The following is a 25169-nucleotide window of genomic DNA, read 5'->3' as shown; positions in this document are numbered from 1 at the left end:
CCTTTGCACCCAAGTTTAGCAGAGCACGCTGTCTAGTAAGCGCCCTGTGCGTTCACATCTTTGAGTTTCATGGAATGCCCGCCTGCCCGCCCGCCCACCTGCCTTTCCTTCCTCCTCCTCCTCCTTCTTAGGATTCTGTCAAAAATTTGTCTCTCGGCTAAGGTACTCAAGATTCAAAATAAGGCTTTTGTAGGACTTAATGCTCAGTCCTAGAAGCTATTTTCCCTGCCTAGAATCAGCCCTGGCATATGTTAGGGAATGAGTGTGTATGGGCATGAGCAGAGTATATTTCTGCCAACAATGAGTAATGGGATTACTAAATCCTAGTAATTCATCTAGGATTATAAGGCAGCAGTTTCATGTCAGGATGCAAGATCTAAGCGGGTTATGAGAACCGCCATCTCTCTAAAAACTATGTTTCATAAATAGATTTCAGATTTTAACATTATGTGCACAATACCATGGGAAAAGAAAACCCTCTCCCCTGTATCAAAGTCTGCATCCTCCAAGAGATGCAAACAGATTTTCTGGATGAACATAGCACTATGTGCTGCTTACATCAAATAAAAGCAAGTGGGGGGGGGGGAGATGAGAAAATGAGCAACGCTCCCAACTCAAGATGCCACACCAGATCTCTTTAGTCATAAAACCATTGTATGCTGTGTATGTTTTTAATTCTCTTTTCAAACTGTCACTCGAGCTCCTAACCCCACTAGTTGTAATATTTTGTTGTCTACTAGTGGCAATGTTGTATAGTATGATCTAATGTGTATACTCATAAGTAAGTTCCACTGATTTAAATGAGACAATAAGTATAGCTGTCAGGACAGCCCCTCAGATCCATCCCTGCCTGCTCTCCTTCAGTTGCTTCTTAACAATGTAATCCTATGTATGTTTACTCAAATGTAAGTTATTTTGTCCCAGAGAAGTGTGCATAACTTGTAACCTGAATAACCGGAAAAAAATGTTACAAAAATAACCAGTGGGCATTTGCTAAGATCACAGCCTCTTCCTGGATGTTTGGAGTGCATCATCCCCAAGACCCCAAGTAAAGGCTCAGCCCTTCCAACCCTTTGTGTGAGAGCCTGAAGATCGCTTTCTTGTTTGATGGCTGTATAAGGCCTTTTAGGTGACTCAGGATATAATACTTCATACATGCCCCATTCAGCAGTTATACTGGAGCTCATCCCAAGGCTCTGGATAAGCAAGCTTTGCCTCTAGGAAAAAACTCTCTCCTCAGGACTGAAAAATAGCAGGAAAAGGCACAGATGCAAAAGGACAACAATTCAACAACTACCACTACAGACAGTGATGGGAAGGAAGTGAAACTTTTGTGAAAAGACAGATTCACAGAATTCACATAAAAGCACCTACTCGTGGAAAAATCAAGCACAAGTGAGATTATGTATCTGCCTCTCTGGGGAAGTCTTCAGATGCTGCACGTAAGAACCGGGGATTTTGGCTTCTTCAGGAAAATCTGCACACATGGGGAAAATTAGTTGCTCTCCATTCATAATAATGTAGTAGAGGGGGGAGCTTGGAGAGGGGTGGGGAACAAGCCTCTCTCATTGGTTGAGCAGCCCCTGCCAGTTCAATGATGTCCAGTTCTACTCCCCCCCCCACACCTGGAAGTATGTTCCTTTCAAGCACTGTGTGACCCATGAAAACCACATTTTAAAGGTACAGAATCATAGAATCATAGAATAGTAGGGTTGGAAGGGGCCTACAAGGCCATCGAGTCCAACCCCCTGCTTAATGCAGGAATCCAAGTCAGAGCATCCCTGACAAATGGCTGTCCAGCCTCGTCTTGAAGGCCTCCAGTGTGGGAGAGCCCACCACCTCCCTAGCTAATTGGTTCCATTGTCGTATTGCTCTTACAGTCAGGACGTTTTTCCTGATGTTCAGCCGGAATCTGGCTTCCTGTCACTTGAGCCCATTATTCCGTGTCCTGCACTCTGGGATGATCAAGAAGAGATCCTGGCCTTCTTCTCTGTGACAACCTTTCAAGTACTTGAAGAGTGCTATCATATCTCCCCTCAGTCTTCTCTTCTCAAGGCTAAACATGCCCAGTTCTTTCAGTCTCTCTTCACAGGGCTTTGTTTCCAGTCCCCTGATCATCTTTGTTGCCCTCCTCTGAATCCTCTCCAGTTTGTCTGCATCCTTCTTAAAGTGTGACCAAAGCCGATTCCATGAAAATTCAGGTAATAGTCCAATGCACTTCTCATTCCATTGTTGTGAAGATCCCCCCTTGGTGCAAATGCTGGTGGGGTCGGGATAAGGGTGGACAGAGCTTGCCCCAAAAGAACTGTATTTCTTGTTAGGGTCCCCTCACCATGATTTTCCAACCCTAAACTTATAACATGCCTATAACGTACGTGTGTGTGTGTGTGTGTGTGTGTGTGAGTGCATGCGCATGTGTGCATATGTAAACAAACAAAAAAAAAGAACCAATTTTTGGTGAAGAGTTATTGAAAAGGAAGTGAAGGGGGAAATCAGAAGTGGATTGTTGAATGGAAGAGAATGTAACGTATGTGTTTTCTGGTTGTAGTTTCCTGGCAATGGAAGTGTGTGTGTGTGTGTGTGTGTGTGCGTGCGCACGTGTGTGTGTCAATGCTTAAGAGAATGGTGCTGGGGTTTTAATCTGTGTGTGAGACATGCCATCACTCTGCAAGCCGTGCTTCTTAATTCTATGGGCATCTCTACACCAGCCTAAAATCCTGCACTTAAAACATGGCTTTCTGCTTCCATTTTAAATGCAGGATCACAATGGATCACCTTTTACACCCGCTTCCTTTCCCCTCTCCCCTTTCCCCCTTCTTTTCCCTGTATCTGAGTCTTCCATTATCTTTCATTGATCTCACTCCTCTTCTTGCCGCTTTTCCTCTTTTCTCAGAGGGAACTCAAGTGGAACACAATGGGTTAATTTGATAGCTCATTATCTGAGATCTATTTAAAAATGGAACAAAGGGCATTTAGTGCAGGAGACGCCTTGAATGATCAGGGTGTCATGTAAAGAGCCTGCACACTTCCATGAAGGAGCAATCTTAATCGAAGGAGAAAAGCTCTGTGTGAAGAAAGCCTATGTGTGGAAAACTGTTCTTACTCAGTAGTAAGTGAAAGGTACTTCACTTGCTTTGCAGAGCATATACTCTTTATTATTAATTTGCTTTTATTTCTGCTTAAGAATTCTCTACAGAGGGCAGTATCCAATGGGGTGCTTATGCCCCTGCCAATTCTCTTACGACCCCGCCAAGTCCGTTGTACAAGTAGGAGCCTCTGCTTCCGCAACAGAGATTTAACACTTCCCAGAGGAAGCCCTGAATCAAGCAGAAATGCTAGTTTCTGGATCAGAACAGGTTTCTGAACTGGACCTGAGTGTTTTCACTCATTTCTGGTTACCCCCGGGAGAGCTAGTTCTCTGTTCTGCAAGCAGTGGGCGCCGCTTGCAGATAGGAATTAGCAGGGCGCAGGAGAATCCACTGTGGCGCAAGCGCCCCATTGGATACTACCCCATGAATTCAGCGACTGATCTTTGGCTAGTCAATTATTACTATGCCTTGGTCAAAACAGGGGCTGTGCTCTCTAAGTGATATAAATATATGGGTGGGTGTCTTTGTATTTGAATTGCCTTGTAATCATCTGTTTTATGCACTTTTAGTTCCTGTTAAAAGCTGAACTGTACCGGCTCCACCATTTTCTGCCAAATCGCACTGCTAGGCTTCCGGACTCTAGGCCAAGCCCTACCATGCATACGAGTGTTCCTATTTTCATCTGTGAAATGTTGGATGGTATGAAAAAGACACGCTGAAAAAGCCAGCATTAATGACTCTGTAGTAAAATGTGAAGTTCCACAGCCTTGGAAGTCATCACAGACCCACATGGAAAATACAGCATTCTGCTTCTGGCCCACAATATCCCTGCTCAGGATAGGCAATAATACTGATTACTGGAGAATAGCCAGGCAGGGGAAGAATTACATGGGATGGGGAAGGAGAAAAACAAAGTGCCTTGAGAACTTCTAAATATGGGACTGAAGTCAGAGAAAGAAAGCAGGTCTTTCTATCTATTCTAATCTTCCAGGGACCTTAGCAATATGTTGGCTGATTTTGTGCAAGCTAGAATGTAGGAAGGAAGTACAGTCCAGAAAATATTTTTGCAAGCATGGGTTTGGAATGGTTGAATCTCATGCATTCTGAAGATAATTTATATCTAATGCTGATAAAAACCACTTGGCTCTTTTATATGGGAGGCATACTCTGTATACCATAAGGGTTACAGAATGAAGAAATATTTTAGACAGTATGAACACTTTCTGAGGTCCTGTGTTGTATAGTTTTGCTGTTAAAGTTGGCTTCTGCAGTCCAATACTTCAGAACATAGAAGAAAAGGGAATTAGGAAAGAGACATTATTAAAAGAAGTGAATATAAAACCTGCCCAAGATGGTCGGTCAAGGCCATTATGTGTGTAAATAAAATGGTGTGTGTGTCTGTGTGTGTCTTGGATTGTTCTGGTGCTAAAGATGAGATCTGAGCTCACTGGAAAGGGGTGAGTTATGTTGCTAAAAACATGATTTTTTTTTTTTTTTTTTTGCAGATAAGGACACTGAATGCCCCAAACTTCAACGCAATAACTATGTTTTCTACATCAAAGATGGTATGGGGCTAAGTATGGGTTGGATCTATATTTATGGTGGATCAACTCTGCTGGCAGAAGTGAACTTCCACACCCCCTCCTTCCTGCAGCAGCTTCTCCAGCCCCCTCAGAATTCTACACAGAGGGTGGGTTCTCACAATCACACAGGGAAAATAAGCCACATTGGCTGATTTTCCCTCTCTGCACATGCCAGTGGCGAGCTGCCTAATTAGCATAATTACCCTCTCTGGGCACAGGTTATCATGACATCCAAACACGGCAATGGTGGGTGGCTGGGGTGGTTTACAAACTTCCCTGAAACCCTAGAACAAGCCATGGGTTTCTGGGTGGTTTGTAAACCATGCCACCCATCCACCTCTTCAGGTTCAGTTGTCACAACAATCCATGCCTGGTGAGGGTAATTATGCTAATTAGGCGGCTTGCAACGGGTGGCTTATTTTCTCTCCATGATTGTGCGAATCCAGTGAAAGATTCAGGAGACCCTGCTGAATAGGGTGAGCTGTGGTGTGTGTGTCTGTGAGGGGAGAGGGAATCCCCCAAATTTGGGTTGAGGGAACTCCCATGAGTGGATCCCTTCCTCTCACAGAAGAAAGATCCTGGATCCAATCAATTATCTTTACAATTGATCCCAAAGGATAATTTATTGGGGAAATATTCCCTATTTTCTTAAAGAGAGAAAATGTAATCGAGATAATTTGTTGATTAAAAAAAATACTTCCTGTTATCTTGAATCTGTTCAAATGATATTAGCAAAGTTTGAACAGAAAACAGAATGTCATGATGTGAGTGATGCATTAGGTCTTTATTTTTATTAGATATTTTTATCCTACTATTCTGCCAGCCCAACTCCCAAGGTGGATTACATAAAACCAATAAAGACTGTAAAAACAGTGTCAATAAAACCATAGAAGCAGAGCAGATAACCAATAGTTGTTAAAATAGCATGAAAATGGTATAAGGCAGCTTCATATGTTCTTCATATGCCAGTCCATTTCCAGGCCTGATTCAAAGTGCTGGTGGTAACATTCAAAGCCCTTAACGGCTTGGGGCCAGGTTACCTGAAGGATCGCCTCCTTCCATATGTGCCTGCCCAGACCTTAAGATCATCGTCAGTGGCCCTTCTCCGTGAGCCCCTGCCAAAGGAAGTGAGGCAGGTGGCTACTAGGAGGAGGGCTTTTTCTGCTGGGGCACCCCGGCTCTGGAATGAGCTCCCTAGTGAGGTTCGCCTGGCACCTACATTGTATTCCTTTTGGCGCCAGGTGAAGACCTTTTTATTTTCCCAGGCATTTTAGCATTTTAGCTTTCTAAATTTTTATCTTTGCTGTTTTAAATCTGTATTTTAAACTCCTGCACTGCTGCTAGGTTTTATTGTGGTTGTATTGTTATATTGTGGTTTTAATGTTCTATATATTTTAAATTGTTTTATTGTGTGTTGTTTGGTTTTAATTTTTTTGAACTGCCCAGAGAGCTTTGGCTATTGGGCGGTATAGAAATGAAATAAATAATAATAAATAATAATAATAAATAATAGAAGGGCAACATAACAAATCACTTGCTTTGTCAAGATTTGCAGGATATGGCAAAGGCAGTTGACACATAGTCAGCACCCTGACCTCAACATAGGCTAACGTCCCTGGGGAAGACATCATAACTGACAAGGCCCTATCTCCTTTGACAGCATGGGAACCCAGCAAAGGGCCTCTGAGGAGGGCTGTAACACTCAGGCAAATTCATGTAGGCTAGTTAGCAGACCGAATTAGAAGAAATCAGCAAAGATCATATGTAGGTATTATGCTATAAATCACTGTATCACTTCAGATACATGATGTGGAAAAGGGAAAAGAACAGAAATCAGACTCTTCTGGAATACATAAAACAAAGCTTTCTTCCTTAAAAATGCTTTCCTGTTTGGCAGAGCTAGCCAGCACTGCTCAGCATCTTTCAAAGGCCAGCCCCTTTTGTTTCAAGCACACTGGCAGTTTCCATGGCAACACACTGTGCATGTACTACACTGCCTGCATCAGAAATACCTCTGCCATTAACCTATTAGATGTCTATACTGCATTTTTGCTAGCATTTTTATGGAATTTGTTAGCCCCGTTGGATTTTATTTTTGGAAAATAGTGAAACAGCAGGATGGAAACATATCTGCCTGGGGAGAGTACTGAAATAAACGGCCCAATGGGCCATTTATAGTAGAAGGCAGGATTCAGAAAAGGAAGCAAGAATCGCTAGCAATCTTAGATCCTTCATTACCTACATTTATGGCCCTGGCAATGTGGGATCACATCCCAACTCAGTACAAACTGGTCAATTTAACACTTAGTTACCAATTCCCCTCCCCGCACTTTCCTCCAGTATTTCAATATCTTGATTAGCCATGTAAAATAAGTCAAACATAGCTGCTTCCTGAAAATTTGGAGGTTTGAAGACTGGGACTTTTCCCACAACAGAGCTCTGAAAAACATAGTAGTTAGTGAGTAAGCCATAAGACCTCTGCAGCACATTCCCCATATGTTCTCCGTAGTAAAACAAAACAAAACACTAAGAAGTGTTTAGAAGGCAGGAAAAGAAGGGAGAGGAAATCTGGGAGGCAGCAGGTAGATAAGGGACTAGAGGGGTCTTTTTTCTTTTTCTGCTTTGCTATGGCATGTAGCTCGAGCTGGTGAAGGAGACCCTAAGACAGCCTTCCCCAGCCTGGTGCCACCCAGATGGTTTGGATGACAACTCCAAGGATTCCTGACTATTGACCATCCTGGCTGGGGCTGATGGGAGTTGAAATCCAAAACACCCAGAGGGTCCCAGGTTGGGGAAGGCTGCCCTAAGGACAACGCCTGTGTCTAAAATAATTCTAAGGGGCTTGTGCTTTCTGGGAAACTCAGCAGGCTTAGCAGAAAGGCTGCCATCTACTTTGGTTGCATATATTCAAAATTCTTCTCTTGCTGATCTGCAGATGCCAGGCAAGCAGTACAAAAGATTCATGTCCTCAGACACTTCCTTCATGCTTCAAGCCATGCTGAGGTGAAGGAAGAGCTACTACCTGGTCTACTTGGAATAGTAGGAATAAGAGCATGATTATATTCTTGTGGGAAGAAGGGAGGATTCTTCTGACTGCTTCTGGGAGAACTGGACAGGAAATGTAGTAACATTTTTTAGCTGAATAATTTTTTTTAATGTGGAGTTTTGCATATTGTTTTGAGCCTCCCTGTGAATATTTATATTGAAGGTGGCAGAAGAAAGTTTAGACTAAATAATTTAAAATACAGGAGTGTGTACTTAACTGGAAGTAGCAGGGGAAGAAGGAGAAGACAAGGATGAACTTTTGACAAGCAAATAGCCAGTGTTTCAAGGAAGCATGATGTAGTAGTAATGGGGGACTTCAATTTCCCCGATATTTGTTGGGAGAAAAATTCTGCAGAACATGGCCTCTTCAAGAGATTCCTGACTTGTGTTGCGGATAACTTCCTCCTACAGAAAGTAGAGGAAGGACCTAGAGGATCGGCTATCCTTGACTTGATCCTAACCAGCAAAGATGACTTAGTGGATCAAGTAGCAGTTACAGGAACTCTGGGGGAAAGTGACCATGTTATACTTGGGTTCTTGGTTCTAAAGGAAGCAAAAGCCGAGGGTAGCCAAACACATACCCTGGTTTTTATGAAAGCCAATTTTACTAAATTCAGAACAGTGATAAGTAAGGTCTCATGGCAAGCGACTCTAATCAGAAAAGGAGTCCAAGATGGGTGGGAGTTTTTTTAAAAAGGAAATTCTAAAGGCACAGTTACAAACCATTGCAACAAGAAAAAAAAGTGGAAGACAACAGAAGAAGCCAATGTGGCTTCACAAAAAGCTTAGAGATGACCTGAAAACAAACAAGGACATGTATAGGAAGTGGAAGTAGAAGTGGCCAAGCAACAAAGGAAGAGTACAGGCAGGTAGCACAGAATTGCAGGGGTGGTGTCAGGAAGGCTAAAGCTGAGAATGAGCTGGGGTTAGCGAGGGAGGCTAAAAGCAACAAGAAGGCTTTCTTCAAATACGTGCATAGTAAAAGACAGAGGAAAGAAATGGTGGTTCAGTTATTAAATAAGGATGGCCAAATTATAACAGATGACAAAGAAAAGGCAGAAGTGCTCAATTCCTACTTTGGCTCAGTCTTCTCCCAAAAGAGGGTCTATGAGCCCCCTGTTCTGTGTGTGATAAATAAAGGACAGTTGTGTTTGAGGCCTATCTATACAACAGTTCCCCACTATGGTGAGATGTATTTAAACTGTAGTTTTATTTCTAAATTCACATGAATTAGTATATGCAAATTTAATGCAAATTTGCCTCTTGCAGCTGACATATGGGCCATTGTCCCAAATCTTGTCAGTATCCAGTAATGTCTCTGGCTATAGTATTAAAGAAAATAAAAAAAGAAGGAATAAATACACCAGGAAATGCCCATGAACCCATTTTATGCTGTTCAGGAACTAACAGCAGTGGTGTAGAGCAGCGGTCCCCAACCTTTTTGGGACCAGGGACTGGTCCGTGGAAGACAATTTTTCCACAGACGGGGGGGGGGGGGGATGGGACCGGGCTGCAGTAAGGGTGTGGGAACCCCCTTACCTTTGGTCTGTGGGGGGGGCAATCCGTCCGTCCCCCCCCGAATCCTCACTGGCCCTGGACTCGCCGCGGAGCTGCCGGCCGGCTCCGGCTGGGGGAGGACTTCTGGCTGCTGGGATGCAAATGGGACATTTATGTCCCTGTTCTTTGCAGTAATAGTCTATTACTGCAAAGAACAGGGCTGGAGCCGGCGAAGATTCCGGGGTGGGGGGGAGGGATGGAGGCATTGATGACAAGGCTGGACAGCCATCTGTCAGGGATGCTTTGACTTGGATTCCTGCACTGAGCAGGGGGTTGGACTCGATGGTCTTGAAGGCCCCTTCCAACCCTACTATTCTATGATTCTAAGGACTACCTTCAGCTTGCAGGAAAAGTTGACAGATGAGGTGTGTGTATGATGAAGGGAGGAGGGAAAAAAACCCTTACAAACCCCTTAGCCTACTGTTAGAGGTAGGGAAGAGGCAATTTCATGCACTGGACAGAACTTATACCGTGGCTGTATGGGGCAGCCCTCTACAAACACCTGGGCTACAACCCCTCTTCCTGCTGAGCTTGCCAGTTTGTCCTGGCCCCAGGTCTACACTATCTACAGCAAACTGACACACAGAAATTTCTCATTTGAAGCTTTTCCTGCATGGAGATAAGTGGTAGGAAAATTGTCACCTGCTAAATCTCTATGTTGGGCAGAGTTTCCAATGAATAGGAAAAAACCTGTCTAGCTTGTTCTTTGGTGTGTTTGTTTTCCTTTAACATCTAGATGTGCAGAAGTCAACATGTGCTCCTATCTGTACATAACACAATGATGAAAAGCACAGCTACAGCAGCTGGTGGAAAAGTTGGCAATTCCAGTAAGAAAAGGTGGCAACCCTACTCCCTCAGTATTTCATTGGCAACTCCTGAGGATTGTGACATGGTGGAATTTATCATTTTCTCCAACTTTTCATTTTAAGCAACTGCCTGGCTGTGTTAACTAGGCCTAGATCTACACTAGTGTTTTTTAGCGGCATGGAAGTGCACTGATGACTGTTGGGGCACATGACACATTCCATATACCACTTCTGTAGCGTTATTTCCTGCTTTTTATTCTGTATTATCCAAAATACTGCAACAGATGTCACTGTGTGTGCCACGAGGTATAAATGTGCAAGAGGAATATAGCGTTACCATGATGGGATCATACTGATGTGACGCGAGGTGTAGATCTGGCCTATGTCTCCCCATTGTATATCACTTGCAATCTGATTTCGAAACATCTAGCATTAGATTGCACGTTAAAAACAACAACACGTTAATGGTATGGAGGGGAGAAAAGTATGGACAAGACTGTACTTTTAAAAAAACTGGATCTGTTCTTGTGCCTTTAATGGCAGCTCAACACAAAGACATGTATCTGGTGGAACGTTCCCCATCATTTTATTATCTTCATACCAGGAGAAGCGCCATCTGCTACTAAAGACTTAGGAGCCCTGCCAATAAGAAAAGTGGCAACCCTATAGGAACCACCAACACCACCAGAACAAAAAACGATGTTCAGTGATAGAGTTTGTAGTTTCTGTCCAGGAAAACTAATGGACAGTTGCTGAACTTCCAGGAAAACTGCTCATTAGGACATTAACATCACCCTACTGAGGTACGGGTGATGAGACGTTAACAGCTATGTGACAAGGCAGTAATCCAATAGGTGAGGCTTTCCCTATCATTGTCTCTCCATGCAAGAAAAACTTTCATTTGCAGAATTTCTGCTTTCATGAAACTATTAAATGCACAGGTGCCCCACTAGAAAAAATACTGGAAATCCTACAGATTACTAGATGGTAATCAGAGCCTCAGACGATCACTTCTATTGGGAAAATAAGCACCAAACCACATGTTACCTTTTCTGCATAATTCTGGTCTTGAGTGCAGGGTTTTCCCCCCTGCAAATTCTTGTGTGGGGGCCATGATCTAGATCGTGACCCTAGCCTGGGGAATAGGGGCCTTTGACACACATTGTGGTCCCAAGCTGGATCAGGAGCCCAGTGCCTCAGTTTGCATCGCTGAAAAAGGGTCCATTCATTTACATTGCACTGCCAAAAAAGGATCAAATTGCAGGTGTGGGCCCTCTGATCCAGGTCAAAGGCCCTGTATTACCCATGAGGGTCTAGTTTGGAGGCCTCATTCTGGCATATTGTAAAAAATCTCCAACAACCCTGCACCCAAGGTGAGAACTACGCAGCTATGGCAATGTGTAGTCTGGCCCTAAAACTGCAGAAAATTGGGCAAGAGTGCTGAACAATCCTGATTTCTTAATGTTTAAAGTGCATGCAAGGCTGGAGACAAATGTCCTAGTTAATTCATAAGCACGGGCTCAAGAATGTGAAGTCTGCTCTTGGGCTACTCTGAGCTGAAGTGGCCTGGATGCAGGGCCAGTATCATGGGTCAGCATGGTTGGGCAGTGACTGAGGCTGAAACCCCAGCAGAAAGCCCTACTGCTGACCCCTATTTATTCAATTAAAACATCACTAGGGTGGGTTACAATAGCTCATAAAACAAACAGCAGTAATCCATAACATGGTAAAAGACAGCACTGAGACAGTAACAACAGACATAAAACTTCACCAGAAGTTAAAAGACTGGAAAAATAAAACGCTATTTGCCTGATGCCTAGAAGTCATTAATGTAGGTGCCAGGCAAGCCTCCCTGGGGAGAGAGTTCTACAGGTGAGGCACCACAACTGACATGGCCTTCTCTGGCAGGCCCTGGCCCTGCTGTGCTGCTTTCTTTGCTGTCACTACCTGTTCACATGACCCCTCTGAGTATGTGAACAGTCATAAGAGGAAAGAGGACGAGAAGCAGCTTCCACTTGCCTTGCTCCCTCTCTCTCAGCTATTGGGTGGACACCACCCAAAGAGAGAGTGCAAGTCAAAGCGCAGCAGTGACAGCACAAGGAATTTTAATTATTTATTTAAAATATTTATTGGCCACCTTTCATGGCAGAAGCCCTCCCAAGGCGACTTATAGAATAAAATACACAAAAACAGTTAAAATATTAAAAGCCATAAAAATAAACAATAAAATAGCACTAAAAACAGCAATAAAAGCCAACAATAAAACCAGCAACAAAAACAATAGCAATAGCAGCAACCATGGCAATCATATCAAGAGAAGGCCAAAGTAAAATAATATGTAGGCCTTCTTAAAAGCCTACAATGTTGTAGCATGGCGGACCTCTAATGGCAACTTGTTCCAAAGGTGTGGGGCCACCGCAGAGAAGGCCCTCTCACATGTCGTTACCCACCTAACTGCTCTCATGGGTGGGCAAATGAGAAGGGCCTCTCTTTCTGATCTTAAGTGCAAGCAGGCCGATCTGGGTGAAGGTGGGTCCTTCAAGTAACTTGGTCCCAAACCATTTAAGGCTTTAAAGGTCAAACCAGCACTTTAAATTGGGCTCAGAAACACACCAGTAACCAGTGCGGCTGGTGCAGTATAGGCATTTCATGATCAAATCACCTCTCCCCCACCAACACTCGGGAAGGTCTACTGCAGATATCTCACTCAACCAACTCCTCCCCCCACCGCCGCCCATTTTATCAGTTCTACAACTATAGGTTTCGCTGAATTGGGGGTGGTGGTGGTAGCATAGCAAGAGGAAGTGAAATTAAACAACTGAGAATATATGGACATCAAGGGCTGATCTGCTCTAAAATGCTGGAATGGCCACAGAAGGAAAGGCTGGGGGCTACTACAGAATAGGGTTGCCAACTGGTCAGAAAAAATGATCTGAGCTGCTGTTGTGCCATTAACAGAGGTCTGATCTGCAGAAATCAGCAGATAAAAGTATTTACTGCATTCTGGACTAGAGTCACCAATTTGTTTTCTGGAGGGGTTTCTGAGAATTTAAGAGGTATCTGACAAGAAGGAATTCAGCAGGTGAAGCCTTTTTCCATCAACACATCTGCATAACTGGGAAGAGCTTCAACTGCCCAAACTTTCCCCAGCTATGTAGATGAGAGGAAAAGATTTCACCTGCTGAATTTCTGGTTGCCAAGGAGCTGTTAAATATGCGGAATCTCTGCTGGAATAGCCACCCCAACTCTGATGTAGGCATTATTTGCTTCCTTTTCTACCACAAGCTGCCTCTTTTACGTCAAAATCAAAATGCATATAATGGGATCCATCAAAATGCATATAATTTTGAGCAAGCTTTCAAGCTCTCCAGAATTCTTTGTCAGACTGGATGTTAAGCAAAGCTGGGACTGGGAGGGGGGATAGGGAGAAAAAAACTAGCTTGGTGTTAAAGCAGCTAAGTGCATTCAGCCAAAGTCTTAAGATGGAGTGAAGCAGGATTTAGTAGATTTGATTTTGATTAGGTTCTACTAGGTGTTACATAGGTTTAAGATTACACCAAGTGCTGCTGGGACACAGAAGTACATAATGGCAGACCCCCGCTTTTGGAAATATAAAATCCAGCATCTGTCTCAAATGCATGTTCTGGAGCTAAGACGTTCCTAAGTCAAATCTCACCTGAGTCGCAAACTCACTAGGTTATCGTAGGACTTCAGATGTTTTGGACTACAACTCCCATCAGTGCTAGCCAATGGTGATGGATCATGGGAGTTGTAGGCCAAAACATCTGGAGGGCCACAAGTTGCTCACCTCTCCCTTAGGACCTCCATCTTCAGTATATTAGTCTACTTAAAGCTGTTGTAAATACTATGGAGTTAATGTATGTGAGCCACTTCAAACACTGGAAGATTCCTGATTCTGTTCCACCCATTACTCTTCCATTGCGGCTTTTTCCTTTAGGACATACCAAGGCTATTCATATTCTAAATATTTGATTTCTTTTGGACAATACTGAATTTTATGTCCTTGATGAATAAGCTGTCAATTTTCAGAAAAGTAGGCGTCTTGGTGGTCCATAGTAGGAAAAAGTGACAAAGAGTCCTGTGCTGTGGCACCTTTAAAAGCTAACACATTTGTTACGGCAGAAACTTTTGCAGGCTAGAGCCTACTTTAGCAGATGGTGACAATATCAATGACAGATGTGTGATCAGAGAGTTTTTCAAGGTGTTGATTACTTTTAGTACAACTGCAGTTTGAGAAGTTCTTAGGTTTCTCCACAGCTATTTCAGACAGCAGTTCTTTGTCCCCAACAGATAATGAATACCAGGCTAAGGCTGCAATCCTATACACACAAACCTAGGAGTAAGTGTCATTGAACTCAATGGGACTTACTTCCAAGTAGATATGGTCTATGGATAGGAGTCAACTAAGTGTACGTCACCTAGGCTCCTCCTCCAACCTGTCACTAGAATTTCCAGCTTTTGGGCAAGTGGCAGTCCCTAACTAAAGTTTGAACTGCAGTAAATTAGCAGGCAATAATGTTTAGTTCCATGCTACGAAAAGCTTCACTTGCTGACTTTTGCACATCAAACCTGTAAGAGGCACACTTTTTTTCCCCTCTCGGGCCAACTGGCAATCCTACCTGTAATATTAAAATAGTCAGTTAACCTAAATTGCCTTTGTCTGATAGCATGACAGAAGTTTATCTATACAGTCTGAGTTGATAAGTAATCTAACATTCATATTTACAATAGCAGAATGACCATTTTAGCCCATTTTTTGGTAAATATGGGTAGATCTGCACAACTAACATTGCAAGAAAAAATCCCTCAGGACTCTCACCTTTACCCATACATTGGTTCTTTCCTGGCTTTGTGAAACCAAATGTTGATTTAACATAGATGCAAACTCACTCCACCTTCTTTAGAAATATTTCCAGCATGTCATATTTGAGAAATGGCATATAGAAAGACTACTGCTGCCCAAGCGATAAAAAAATATATATTAATTTCCATAATACACAACTAAAATATATAATTGAAATGAAGGAGCACCTGTGCAAAAAGAAGAGAACAGAAATAACTTACCCACTAGTTCCTGGTCTCTGAGCCTGAGAGAAACGCCAGTCTGTGTTAGGTTGTGCTTGCTGCAAGAGAAACACAAGGACGGGGTTAATGCTTCTCTTCATAAATGTAAGCATATTTGTCAGTTGTAGATATGTGGACGAGTATGACAGACACACAAACCAGGAAGACTATTAAATGTAAAGCATGTAATGACAGACCTATGCTCAGCCAGATTCAACTATAAAATAACATACACAACATTATTAAATGTTCCAAAATACCCCCATACAGGAATGATTGATTAAATAGCACGATGAGAAAATTTTCTAATCTTCCAGAAGATAAGAGATTAAAAAACAATTCCATGAAATAAATGAAGCTGAAATAAGCTTGAAGGGGCATCATTTAAACCTGAGAACACCAAAAAATCAGGAATAATGAGCTGGGTGGGGGAAGCCAAATTAATTGGTACTGAGAGAGATCTACTGTACTGCCAACATCTGAAATGCTAATAGAATTTCCTAATTTATAATCTTTTCTTAAACAGGCCTATGTAGGGCTTTGATTTAATGTCCTCTATTTCCTTTAGACTTTTCCTAGATGTGTGTCTTTCGAGCTTGCAATCTTCTTCGCCCACTGAGATTAGAAATTCCATTTCCTACAACAATAATTTTTTTTTTTTTAGCAGGCACAACAGAAGACACACAGTAGTACTATATCTGACTAGACTGAACCATGTATTACTTTCCACCCACACTGTTGCATTATTAGAACAATGGATATTTTGTAAATAAAGAAGTACATGAAACACCACTATGAACACCATGTTTGAATGGCTGTTTGTGAACAGAGCTGAAAAACATGCCACTGCTGATATGCAGTGCAAATGCCCACATTTTCTAGCGATCTTCTTCATTAATCCTTCAGTAATAATGTCTTATAACAATGGGAAGACATACACCCATACTTTTTTTTAAAAAAAATGTGTTTCCTTGAACGCAATGGGATAAATGTCTGTTTGAGATCTGGGCATGAAGGTGCAATCTACATGCTATTAAAACCAGTGGCAAAACTCTCATTGGGTTCAGTGAATCTGGATATTCATGGGTAACCATGGAAACAAACAGCAACCAGTATTTCTCCAATGGGGCAGTGTTTCCCCTCACACAAAGGGCTTGGTATACCAGCAAGGGGAATGATTCAAACCATTTTGCATAACTTATTGATAGCTGCTCTAGAAACAGAAAAGGCTAAAAATATCCCAAAGTGTGGACTGTGATACCACTGGTATCACTCAAAGATATTCCCAAATCTCTGTGTATGTGTGTGTAAAATAATCATACATATTATATTTATATAGTATAATACATAGTTCTTCAGGCTAAACTTGCACAGACAGCCCCTACAGTGAGCTGTTCATTGCATGCACTTCCTTCCTCAGTCATTTCTATAATTTGGAAGCTACAATAATCAAACCTTGGGTTCTAAATTTAAACACCTAAATGTAGGCCTTTATTTAAATGTATTTTGTGCAACCACAGCTATCATTAACCTTTTAAAAAAATGAATTATCTGAAGCTTACAAAATGGCACCTGTCTTTTAAAGTTCCTAAACGTGGATTTAAGCATCTCAAAAAATGAAGGCCTTGCCACCAATTCTCAAAAAGATTCAAAGCATTTGGATTTCTTCACAAGGTAACAAAAGCCAGAATCATATCAGAGTGAGATATGTACGCAACAAGGATTGCAAAGCAATCAAAACAGAATGTCACACATTGCAAAAATATTGCATTCATTTCCATGCATATCTTCATACTTCTAACAAAATTAAGAGGAAAGAAAGGAGCAAAACAGAAATAAGCTTCATTTTAAAAAATATCGACATGTGAATAATGTGCTGCTTTTCTTAAATAAGCTGAACCTGCCCCCTTCACTATGTATTCACTATTTCCCAGCCCTTGTGTTAGCACAATGGAACATTTCATTATAAAATATACAACATCATTCACACTCTTCACTCCTCCTACTCCTATGCGAAGGACATGACCCACTACTAAGATCTTTTGACGCTCCCATTCCTTGCAATGGGGCCTACACAAAAGAGCCAGTGGATTGTGCTCTTAGTCTTATACAAAGCTGTTTGTGTAGGGATTCGTAAGTGCTACTGCAATGCCTTAGAATTGTATTTATTTGGTTTTATTAATCTTGTTTATTTATTTTGAACATTTATAGGCTGTTCCTTAGCAAAGCCCCCAGATACAGTCAAAATTAAAATACAGTTAAACTAGCGAAATAACATTCATATCTTCACAGCTTCTGTCTGAGGAAAATCAAGCTACTGGTTATTATGTCCATTTTACAGAGGTATCTCTTAAGGCATTTGGGCCCTTGCTCCTGAATTCCTCTTGGGAAATAATACTCTGTTCTCTGTTCTCTTTTTATGAGATCAACAGTCCTCACCTTTTGACCCACTCCCTCCTTGATCTCTGGAAGTCACAGCCTCTTGTGTTAAAATATACATTAGACACAACCTGTCTAAATATACATTAGACACATGCACTTGCAGGTACCTCAACCAACAACCGAGGAAACAGATATACATTGAAGCAGTGCCAGTTCACTCTCTTCCTTTGAACCCGACCTCAAAACCCACCTCTCCCATCCAGCCTTTAGGTTTAATCTCCTAGCTCGCTCTCCCAGTTGGAATTAAGTCAGAGTCCAGGTGTAGCTAGACCTTCTCACCCAAATGTTTGTGATACACATACAGGAGAAGGTCTGGACATGCCTCATTTGTAACGGCATCTGCTCTCATTCATTCTTCATTAAATTTGCCTCCCGCTCCCTGTCTAAATTTAAAGTGTAAGCTTCTTGGTCCAAGGGCACATATTTTGCTTTTGATATGCTGTAAAGCGCTATGATGAAGGCATCATCATCATCATCCTATTACACAGGTTTTAAAGAGCGTAATCAGCAAGCAACTTCAGCTACCCAGGGAGGCCCAAGTATACATCTGACATTTCACCCCAAACAGCACAGTGCGTTGGAGAATCCAGTCAAGTTGTCAGCCAATACATGTGCATTTTCTTCTCACCCCAATTCACCACAGAGGCCTCTGAGGAGGGAAAGCAGTTGAACACAGAGTGATATGAAGACAAATGACAGCCACACATTCACCTTATAAAAACCAGAATCTCCTAAAAATGAAGGGGGACCGAAATCCCTGCTCCTGCCATGAACATGACCTCTTCCTTCACTATACACCTAGCAGATGGAAGTTCATGGTGGAGCTCTTACTAGATATGGATTGCAAAGAGAAACTTTTCAGGCATCACTTTGGTGTATCTTACCCCATCAGAGGGACTCTGCAAAACACTGCCTGGCTGCTCAAAGGCAAGCATGCTCTCTGCCGTAGTGGAATGACTGAAAGGCTTAACAAAAAAGAAATCTCCCTGTTCAGACATTGGAGAGAGACAAGACTTGTAGTGCTGAGTTCCAGCTCCAGCCACTTCAAGGTATCTGATAAAGCCTTCCGGATTTGGGTGCCCACTGAAATTTATGGTGGATGTCCTCTCTGTCCTCCTACTACAGCAGCGTGATATGAACCAGCTGGGAACACAGAGGCCAGACTTGAAGCACCTGGCTCCTACAACAATCAACATTACACAAGACACCAGAGAGATGGCCACCAGAGAGATAATGAGGTAGAGAGTTAAGTTGGGGGCTCTGGAAGGTGACCTAGGGAGATGGTCCAAAGGCCTGGAAAGGTCTTGCACAGCATCATCCTCTGAGGAGATCACTAGAACCAAGGAGGCTGAGAGAGATGGCACCCCGTTGTCTCTCACCTCTACTACCAGCCTGTGGGACAGCCCAGGCTCCCTTAGTGCCCGGGCAACCCGGATCTCTCCGGAGTGGCGCTCCACTTTGAAAGCAGTGGGCTCATTTGACTCCTGAAGCAAACTGTAGGAAAGCCATGCGTTGTGGCCACTGTCAGCATCCACAGCCACCACCTTAGTCACTAGGTGTCCAGGATCCACTGGGAGGAGAACTGACTGGTGAAAGGAAGCACCCTTGGGAACCTGTGGGTGTACAATCACAGGGGCATTGTCATTCTGATCCACTATGAACAAATGAAGAGTGGCCGTGCTGCTCAGGGGTGGGAAACCTGAATCCTTCACCTCCACTGCAACTTGAAATACCTTCTCTTGCTCATAGTCAAGAACTCGGGATGTGTAAATACTGCCATTCTCTTGGTTGACGTGGAAATAGGTTGAGATAGGTAAGCCATGATTTCCATTGTCCACAATGGAATACGACAGCTTGGAGTTGACACCTACGTCTGGGTCGGAGGCTGACAGGGAAAAGACTAGAGTCCCTGGAGATACATTTTCTTCCACATGGGCTGTGTAAGAAGGGATGGAGAAGGTGGGCGTGTTGTCATTGACATCAGAGACTTGAATTAAGATGTTTTTCTGGGTGGATTTTTGAGGTATTCCAGAATCGGTTGCTTTAATTGTGATATTATATCCAGCAGCCTTCTCTCGATCCAGGGGGCCACTGGTCACTAGTGAAAAATGCCCTCTAAAGGAAGACACCAGTTTAAATGGGATGTGCCTTGTAATCTCCAAGTGTACTTGCCCATTTTCTTCAGAATCGTTGTCCTTTGCCTGGATGAATGCAATGACTGTCCCTGTGGGTGCATCTTCTTGCACTGGGCTTGAGAGGGAGGTCAACATAATCTCTGGGCTGTTGTCATTGACATCAACAAGTTCCACTCTAATATTGCAGTGACCCTCCATGGCAGGGGATCCCTTGTCTTTAATGTAGATGGCTATCTCATATGCGCTGGTTTCCTCATGATCCAGCAAAGCTTTGGTCCTGATCTCCCCTGTTTGGGGGTCCAAGCTAAATAGGTCAAGGAGCTTCACAGGTGCACTGTTGCTGGGTTTGAAGAAATATTCAACCTCTCCGTTGGGGCCCTCATCTAAGTCAGTAACATTGAGTCTTGTTACGACAGTGCCCACCTGGATGTTTTCCTCCAAATACACTGTTGACGTGGCTGGCTCACACACAGGAGGGTTGTCATTTGCATCCAAGACGTGAACGGTCACCTGAGCTGTGCCTGACTGGACAGGATTCCCACTGTCCAGGGCTGTCAGGGTTAAATGATGGACAGCCACTTTTTCCCTGTCTAGGAGCTTCTCCAGTACAATTTCAGGCATTTTGGCTCCATCCCCCCTGACATGGATGCTCAAGGCAAAATGTTCACTTGGGCTGAGCTCATAGGTTGCAATGGAGTTGGAACCTGTATCTGGGTCTTCCGCAGCTTCCAGTCGTAATCGGGTGCCTGGGTTGGCCACCTCGGTGATTTCTAAAGAAAGCGTGTCCTTTGGGAACTTGGGGGCATTGTCATTCACGTCCAGTATCTCCACCTCCACCCGGTTCAGTTGCAGGGGGTTCTCCAGCACCAGCTGAAGAGGGAAAGAGCACATGGGGCTGGAACTGCACAGTGCTTCCCGGTCCAGCCTCTCATTGAGAAGTAACATGCCATCTGCCAGGTTCACTTGGAAGTAGTGGCGCATTCCCTCACTGACCAGCTGCAAGCGACGAGCAGACAGGCTCCGCACATCGACTCCCAGGTCCTTGGCAACATTCCCCACATAAGAGCCTGGATCCCGGTCCTCTGGGACTGAGTAGCGAATCTGCGCAGGGATGAGCTCTGGCAGGGAAAAGACGGAAGCAAAGAGCACCAGCAGCTGCCATTGCAAACTCCGGCTGCCATCCATCCCCGGCTGCTTTGCTCAAAAGGGTTGCACTTTCCAGCTGCTGTCCGGTCCCAAGGGGGGGGGGGGCTGTGCTGCCCCCTGGACAGACGCTGCAATCGGATGTCCCTCCCTCAAAGGTCTGCTCCTGGTGGCTCCGGGATGACCTGAGAGGGGCTGTGCAGCGGAAAGAAGCTTGCTGCAGCTGGCGATGAGGGAGGGGGAATGGATTTTAAAGCACTCAGATCAGCAGCATCTCACTGGCAAAATGAGCACCAGCAGAGAAAAGGGGCTGCGAAATGGATACTGACAAGTGACAATTCTCTCTTCGGCAGCAGCAGCGCTGAAGCCCCTTCCCCGAAACACACACCAATTGCCCACCCCCCGATCTCCACAGCTGCCTGTTCCCCGCCTCCCCTCTTCCTCCTTTCCCAGCACAGAAGAGAGATTTGAAGACTGGCCCAAGGGAGCCATCAGCCAAAAGGGCTCCCCAGACTGTCTTGACGAAAACGCTGAAATGAGGTGCGGAACAGAGAGGGGTTGACAGCTTCTGTAACTTGAAAAAAAAAAAGAGGAAGGAGGAAAATGTACCATCCTGCCACCTCCCTAATTCCAAAAGAAAGAAAGAAAGAAAGAGAGAGGAACATCAGGTAAACAATTCCAGAGGGTTTTAGAGCAGACGGGTGTAATCTAACACAGCCTATGCATTAGACTCTGCATTGGTTCCCCCCCCCCCCGCCATCCCCCCTCCACATCTCTCCTAGGTGCAGGGAAACCCAGCACAAAGTATGTGTAGGGATCCCAGGGCTGCAGCCGAAATGGAGATGCTACATGGAAAGCTCTCACCTTGCTGAAGAAGCTGGGTTCAGTTAAATTGCTGCAAGAGGCTGTCCTAAGAGTCAGATTAGGTTTCATGAATACAAATTCGCTGATATCTGAGACAGGAGAAAAACAGGATCTGTATCCCCGGGCAGGGGGTTCTGAAGTGGCCACTTGTACTCCAATCATAGCATCTCCAGGACTCAGCTGATAATGGTAATGTCCCATCATGTGATCTGGGGCATCTTCAAGCCCACCAGCTTTACTTCCACAGCATCCAAAGATGGTAGATGTTGTACATGAATCACGGCGGAGGCACCGAACTCCCAGGGCCACCAAAGCAATCAATGAGATGGTGGAAATTGCTGCCAAAGAGATGATAAGATATACAGTCAATGTGGGAGGTCTGTCACTTTCCACTGAGTGAGCAGTTAACCCCAGAAAGGCTTCAGGGCTGCTCTCCTCCAGGAGCACAATCACAGTGACTGACGTGGACATGGAAGGCTCTCCTGAGTCTTTGACAACCATGACAAGCTCCTGGGCTGGACTGTCTAGTTCCTGTATTGCTCGCATAGTCCTCACCTCCCCACTGCGGAGGGCCATGCTGAAAAGACTTGGGTCTGTGGCTTGTACTAAATGGTAAGAGAGCCATGCATTTCGCCCAGAGTCAAAGTCCACTGCCATAATTTTTGTGATTAAGGCATTGGCTGTGGTAGATCTCAGAATCCTGAAATGTACAATTGAGTCTTTCCCAGAGAACGGGAACCGAATCCAGGGTGCATTGTCATTCTGATCTAGTAGGTAGATGTGCACCATGATCCTGTTGCAGAGAGGAGGGGAGCCGCCATCACATGCTTCCACCTGGAACTGAAAATGATTGGTATACTCATAATCAAAGGGGCTCTCTGCAAATACTTCCCCATTTATTGGGTTGATAGAGATGTAAGAGGTGGGATCCTCAACCAATTCTTGTCCGGGACTGGCCGAAAGAGAGTAAGACAGACGGGAATTCTGGTCCTTATCCACATCTGTTGCAGAAACTGTAAGAAGAACCACCCCTACTGGATTATTTTCTTCTAGGATTGCTTCATAAAATGACCTGTCAAACTGAGGTGGGTTGTCATTGACATCTGCCAGAATGATGGAGAAAGATGTGTGTTGGGAGAGAGGTGGATTTCCTAAGTCAAAGGCATAGATGGTGACATTGTATTGAGGAGTGCTCTCACGATCTAGCTGCTCACTGGTGAGCAAGGAATACTGATGCTCAAAGTCTTTCCGAAGTTTGAAAGGAAGGTTTCTGGGCAGATCACACTGGACTTTCCCTTGATCACCAGAGTCTCTGTCTTTGACATGTATCACAGCAACCACAGTACCAGGAGGTGCATCTTCACTCATGGAGCTGGAGAAAGAGGTGAGAATGACTTCAGGGGCATTATCATTGACATCTGTCACTTCTACCATAACACTGCAATGCTCCTCCATAGTAGGTGAGCCCATGTCTGTGGCCTCCACTTCGATCTCATACACATTGGCCTTTTCAAAATCCAGGCTCCCTTGGACACGGATCTCTCCTGTGATGTCGTCAATAGCAAATATTCTGCACAAGTCTTCAGAGTTATGGCTGCTGAGGGAATACTGTATCTGTCCATTAGACCCTTCATCCAAGTCTGTCGCGTTCAGTTTAATCACGAGGGTTCCTGGAGGAGAGTTTTCTACCAAGCGGGTGTAGTAAGTGGGCTTGTCAAAAACTGGGTGATTATCATTGGCATCCAGAATGTGGACAGCGATGCAGATAGAACTAGATCTGGGGGATGTGCCCCCGTCTTCAGCTGTCAGGACCAAGTGGTGGACAGCCACATGCTCCCTGTCCAGTCCTTTCTCTAGAACTAGCTCTGGAAATTTGGTGCCATCCGTGCGTGCCTTCACGTTGAGGTTGAAGTTTTCATTGGCGCTGAGGTGATAGGTCTGCAAAGTGTTCGTTCCGACATCTGGATCCTGGGCATGTGGGACAGGGAAACGGGCACCCAGTGCGGCCAGTTCATAGATCTGCAGAGCTATAGTGCTACTCGAGAATACAGGCGCGTTGTCATTGATATCCAGAATCTCCACTTCAATGCGATAGAACTCCACTGGGTTTTCAATAGCAAGTTTAAGATGCAAGAAACACCGCAGGTTCTGCCCACAGAGCTGCTCTCTGTCTATTCTGTCATTGACTATTATGATTCCAGTGTTCACATTTACAGAGAAATACTGGGAGTCAGAATCGGAAAGCACTTGCAGATTGGCAGCTGCAAGCTTTGTCACATCCATGCCTAAATCCTTAGCAACATTTCCTACAAAGGCTCCTCGAGTGAGTTCTTCTGGGATAGAGTAACGGATCTGTGCAAAACAGCCACTCAGAAACAGACAGAAAGCAAAGGCATGCAGGAGCCCCAAACGCCAGGCAGAGTTTTCTGTTCTGAGCATCTTTCTGAAATCCACAGCAGGAAGCTCTAAAACTGTAAAATAGGAGCTATTTATAGCAAACAGTATCTCTTTAAACCCCTGGAGAACACACCACCTATCTCGAAGAAGTATGAAACATATGAGAGGAACAGGGTCTGTGGTCAGTGTTTACCTCTCTCATTCATTGTTTTGGTTTGAGATTGACACAGCTGTGGAGGGGAGTGGTACGAGCCGCGGATCTTCAATGTTAGCCTCCTGTTCATTGGTTGAGACTGCCTTCCTATTTATCCAATCAGCAGATTCCTTCCCAGGACAGCAACACACGCACCAATCCAAATGTGGAAGTTGCTACTGTGCAAAAAAGGACCGCGTAACCTGCTGTTTTTAACCTAGAAACACCAGGCTAAATGGCAGACAATGGAAAACAAAGCCCAAAATCTTGTCTGGTTTTGGCTTCTTTGCTAGCTATAGGACCCCCAGAAGCATTAGCTGCAAGGAGACATTTGCGCTAAAAGCACAGTCTGACTCCTCCTGTTATAGTCACAACAGAAGAGCTGATTTATCGTTTTCTGCGAGGAATGACAGTTAAATGAAAGCTAGCCAGCCCTTCCTAAGGAAAAACTCAGGGCAGCTATCAATTATTTTAGTACAAATTTTCTCAGATATCAGTTGTTTTTAGAGGAGAGAAAAAAATCTAATTACACTTTTAATTGGAAGTGTATGAGACTTTGCAGTTGTAAACATGTTAAGAGTGAGAGTGAAACTGACTTTGTGACCAACACCATTTGAAGGATGATTTTGAATTATGTATTATTATGTATTATTCAAATTTATATACCACTTTTCATACAGGTATCAAAGCGGTGACCATAAAATACAACGACATAAAAAAGGCAGCCCTATCACTTTCTTATTGTGCATGTCTCACATCCAACCCCTGCCCCCCAACTCCCACCCCCAACCCCTGCTTCCTCTCAGGGCTGCTGCTAAAAAAAGGCAGCA

At 44.0% G+C, this 25169-nt stretch overlaps 1 protein-coding gene and 2 pseudogenes across 2 annotated transcripts in view; all 3 read right to left on the bottom strand.

Moving 5' to 3' along the window:
* Window positions 1-25169, bottom strand: part of LOC146347593 (protocadherin gamma-C3-like) — an 81138-nt gene that overhangs the window by 32280 nt on the left and 23689 nt on the right. For both annotated transcript variants that reach the window (XM_084850926.1, XM_084850927.1), the window contains exon 2: window positions 15166-15224. In XM_084850926.1, the coding sequence (XP_084707052.1) occupies window positions 15166-15224 (59 nt within the window). The remainder of the gene's footprint in view (window positions 1-15165; window positions 15225-25169) is intronic.
* On the bottom strand, window positions 18413-21245 carry LOC146347596 (protocadherin gamma-C5 pseudogene; annotated as a pseudogene).
* Window positions 21594-25033, bottom strand: LOC146347595 (protocadherin gamma-C5 pseudogene; annotated as a pseudogene).

This window comes from Heloderma suspectum, chromosome 4 (genome assembly GCF_057233095.1).
Source record: "Heloderma suspectum isolate Gila_16-S chromosome 4, 16-S_ref, whole genome shotgun sequence".
In the NCBI taxonomy this organism is placed as follows: Eukaryota; Metazoa; Chordata; class Lepidosauria; order Squamata; family Helodermatidae; genus Heloderma; species Heloderma suspectum.
This window is presented reverse-complemented; position numbering and strand designations above follow the sequence as displayed.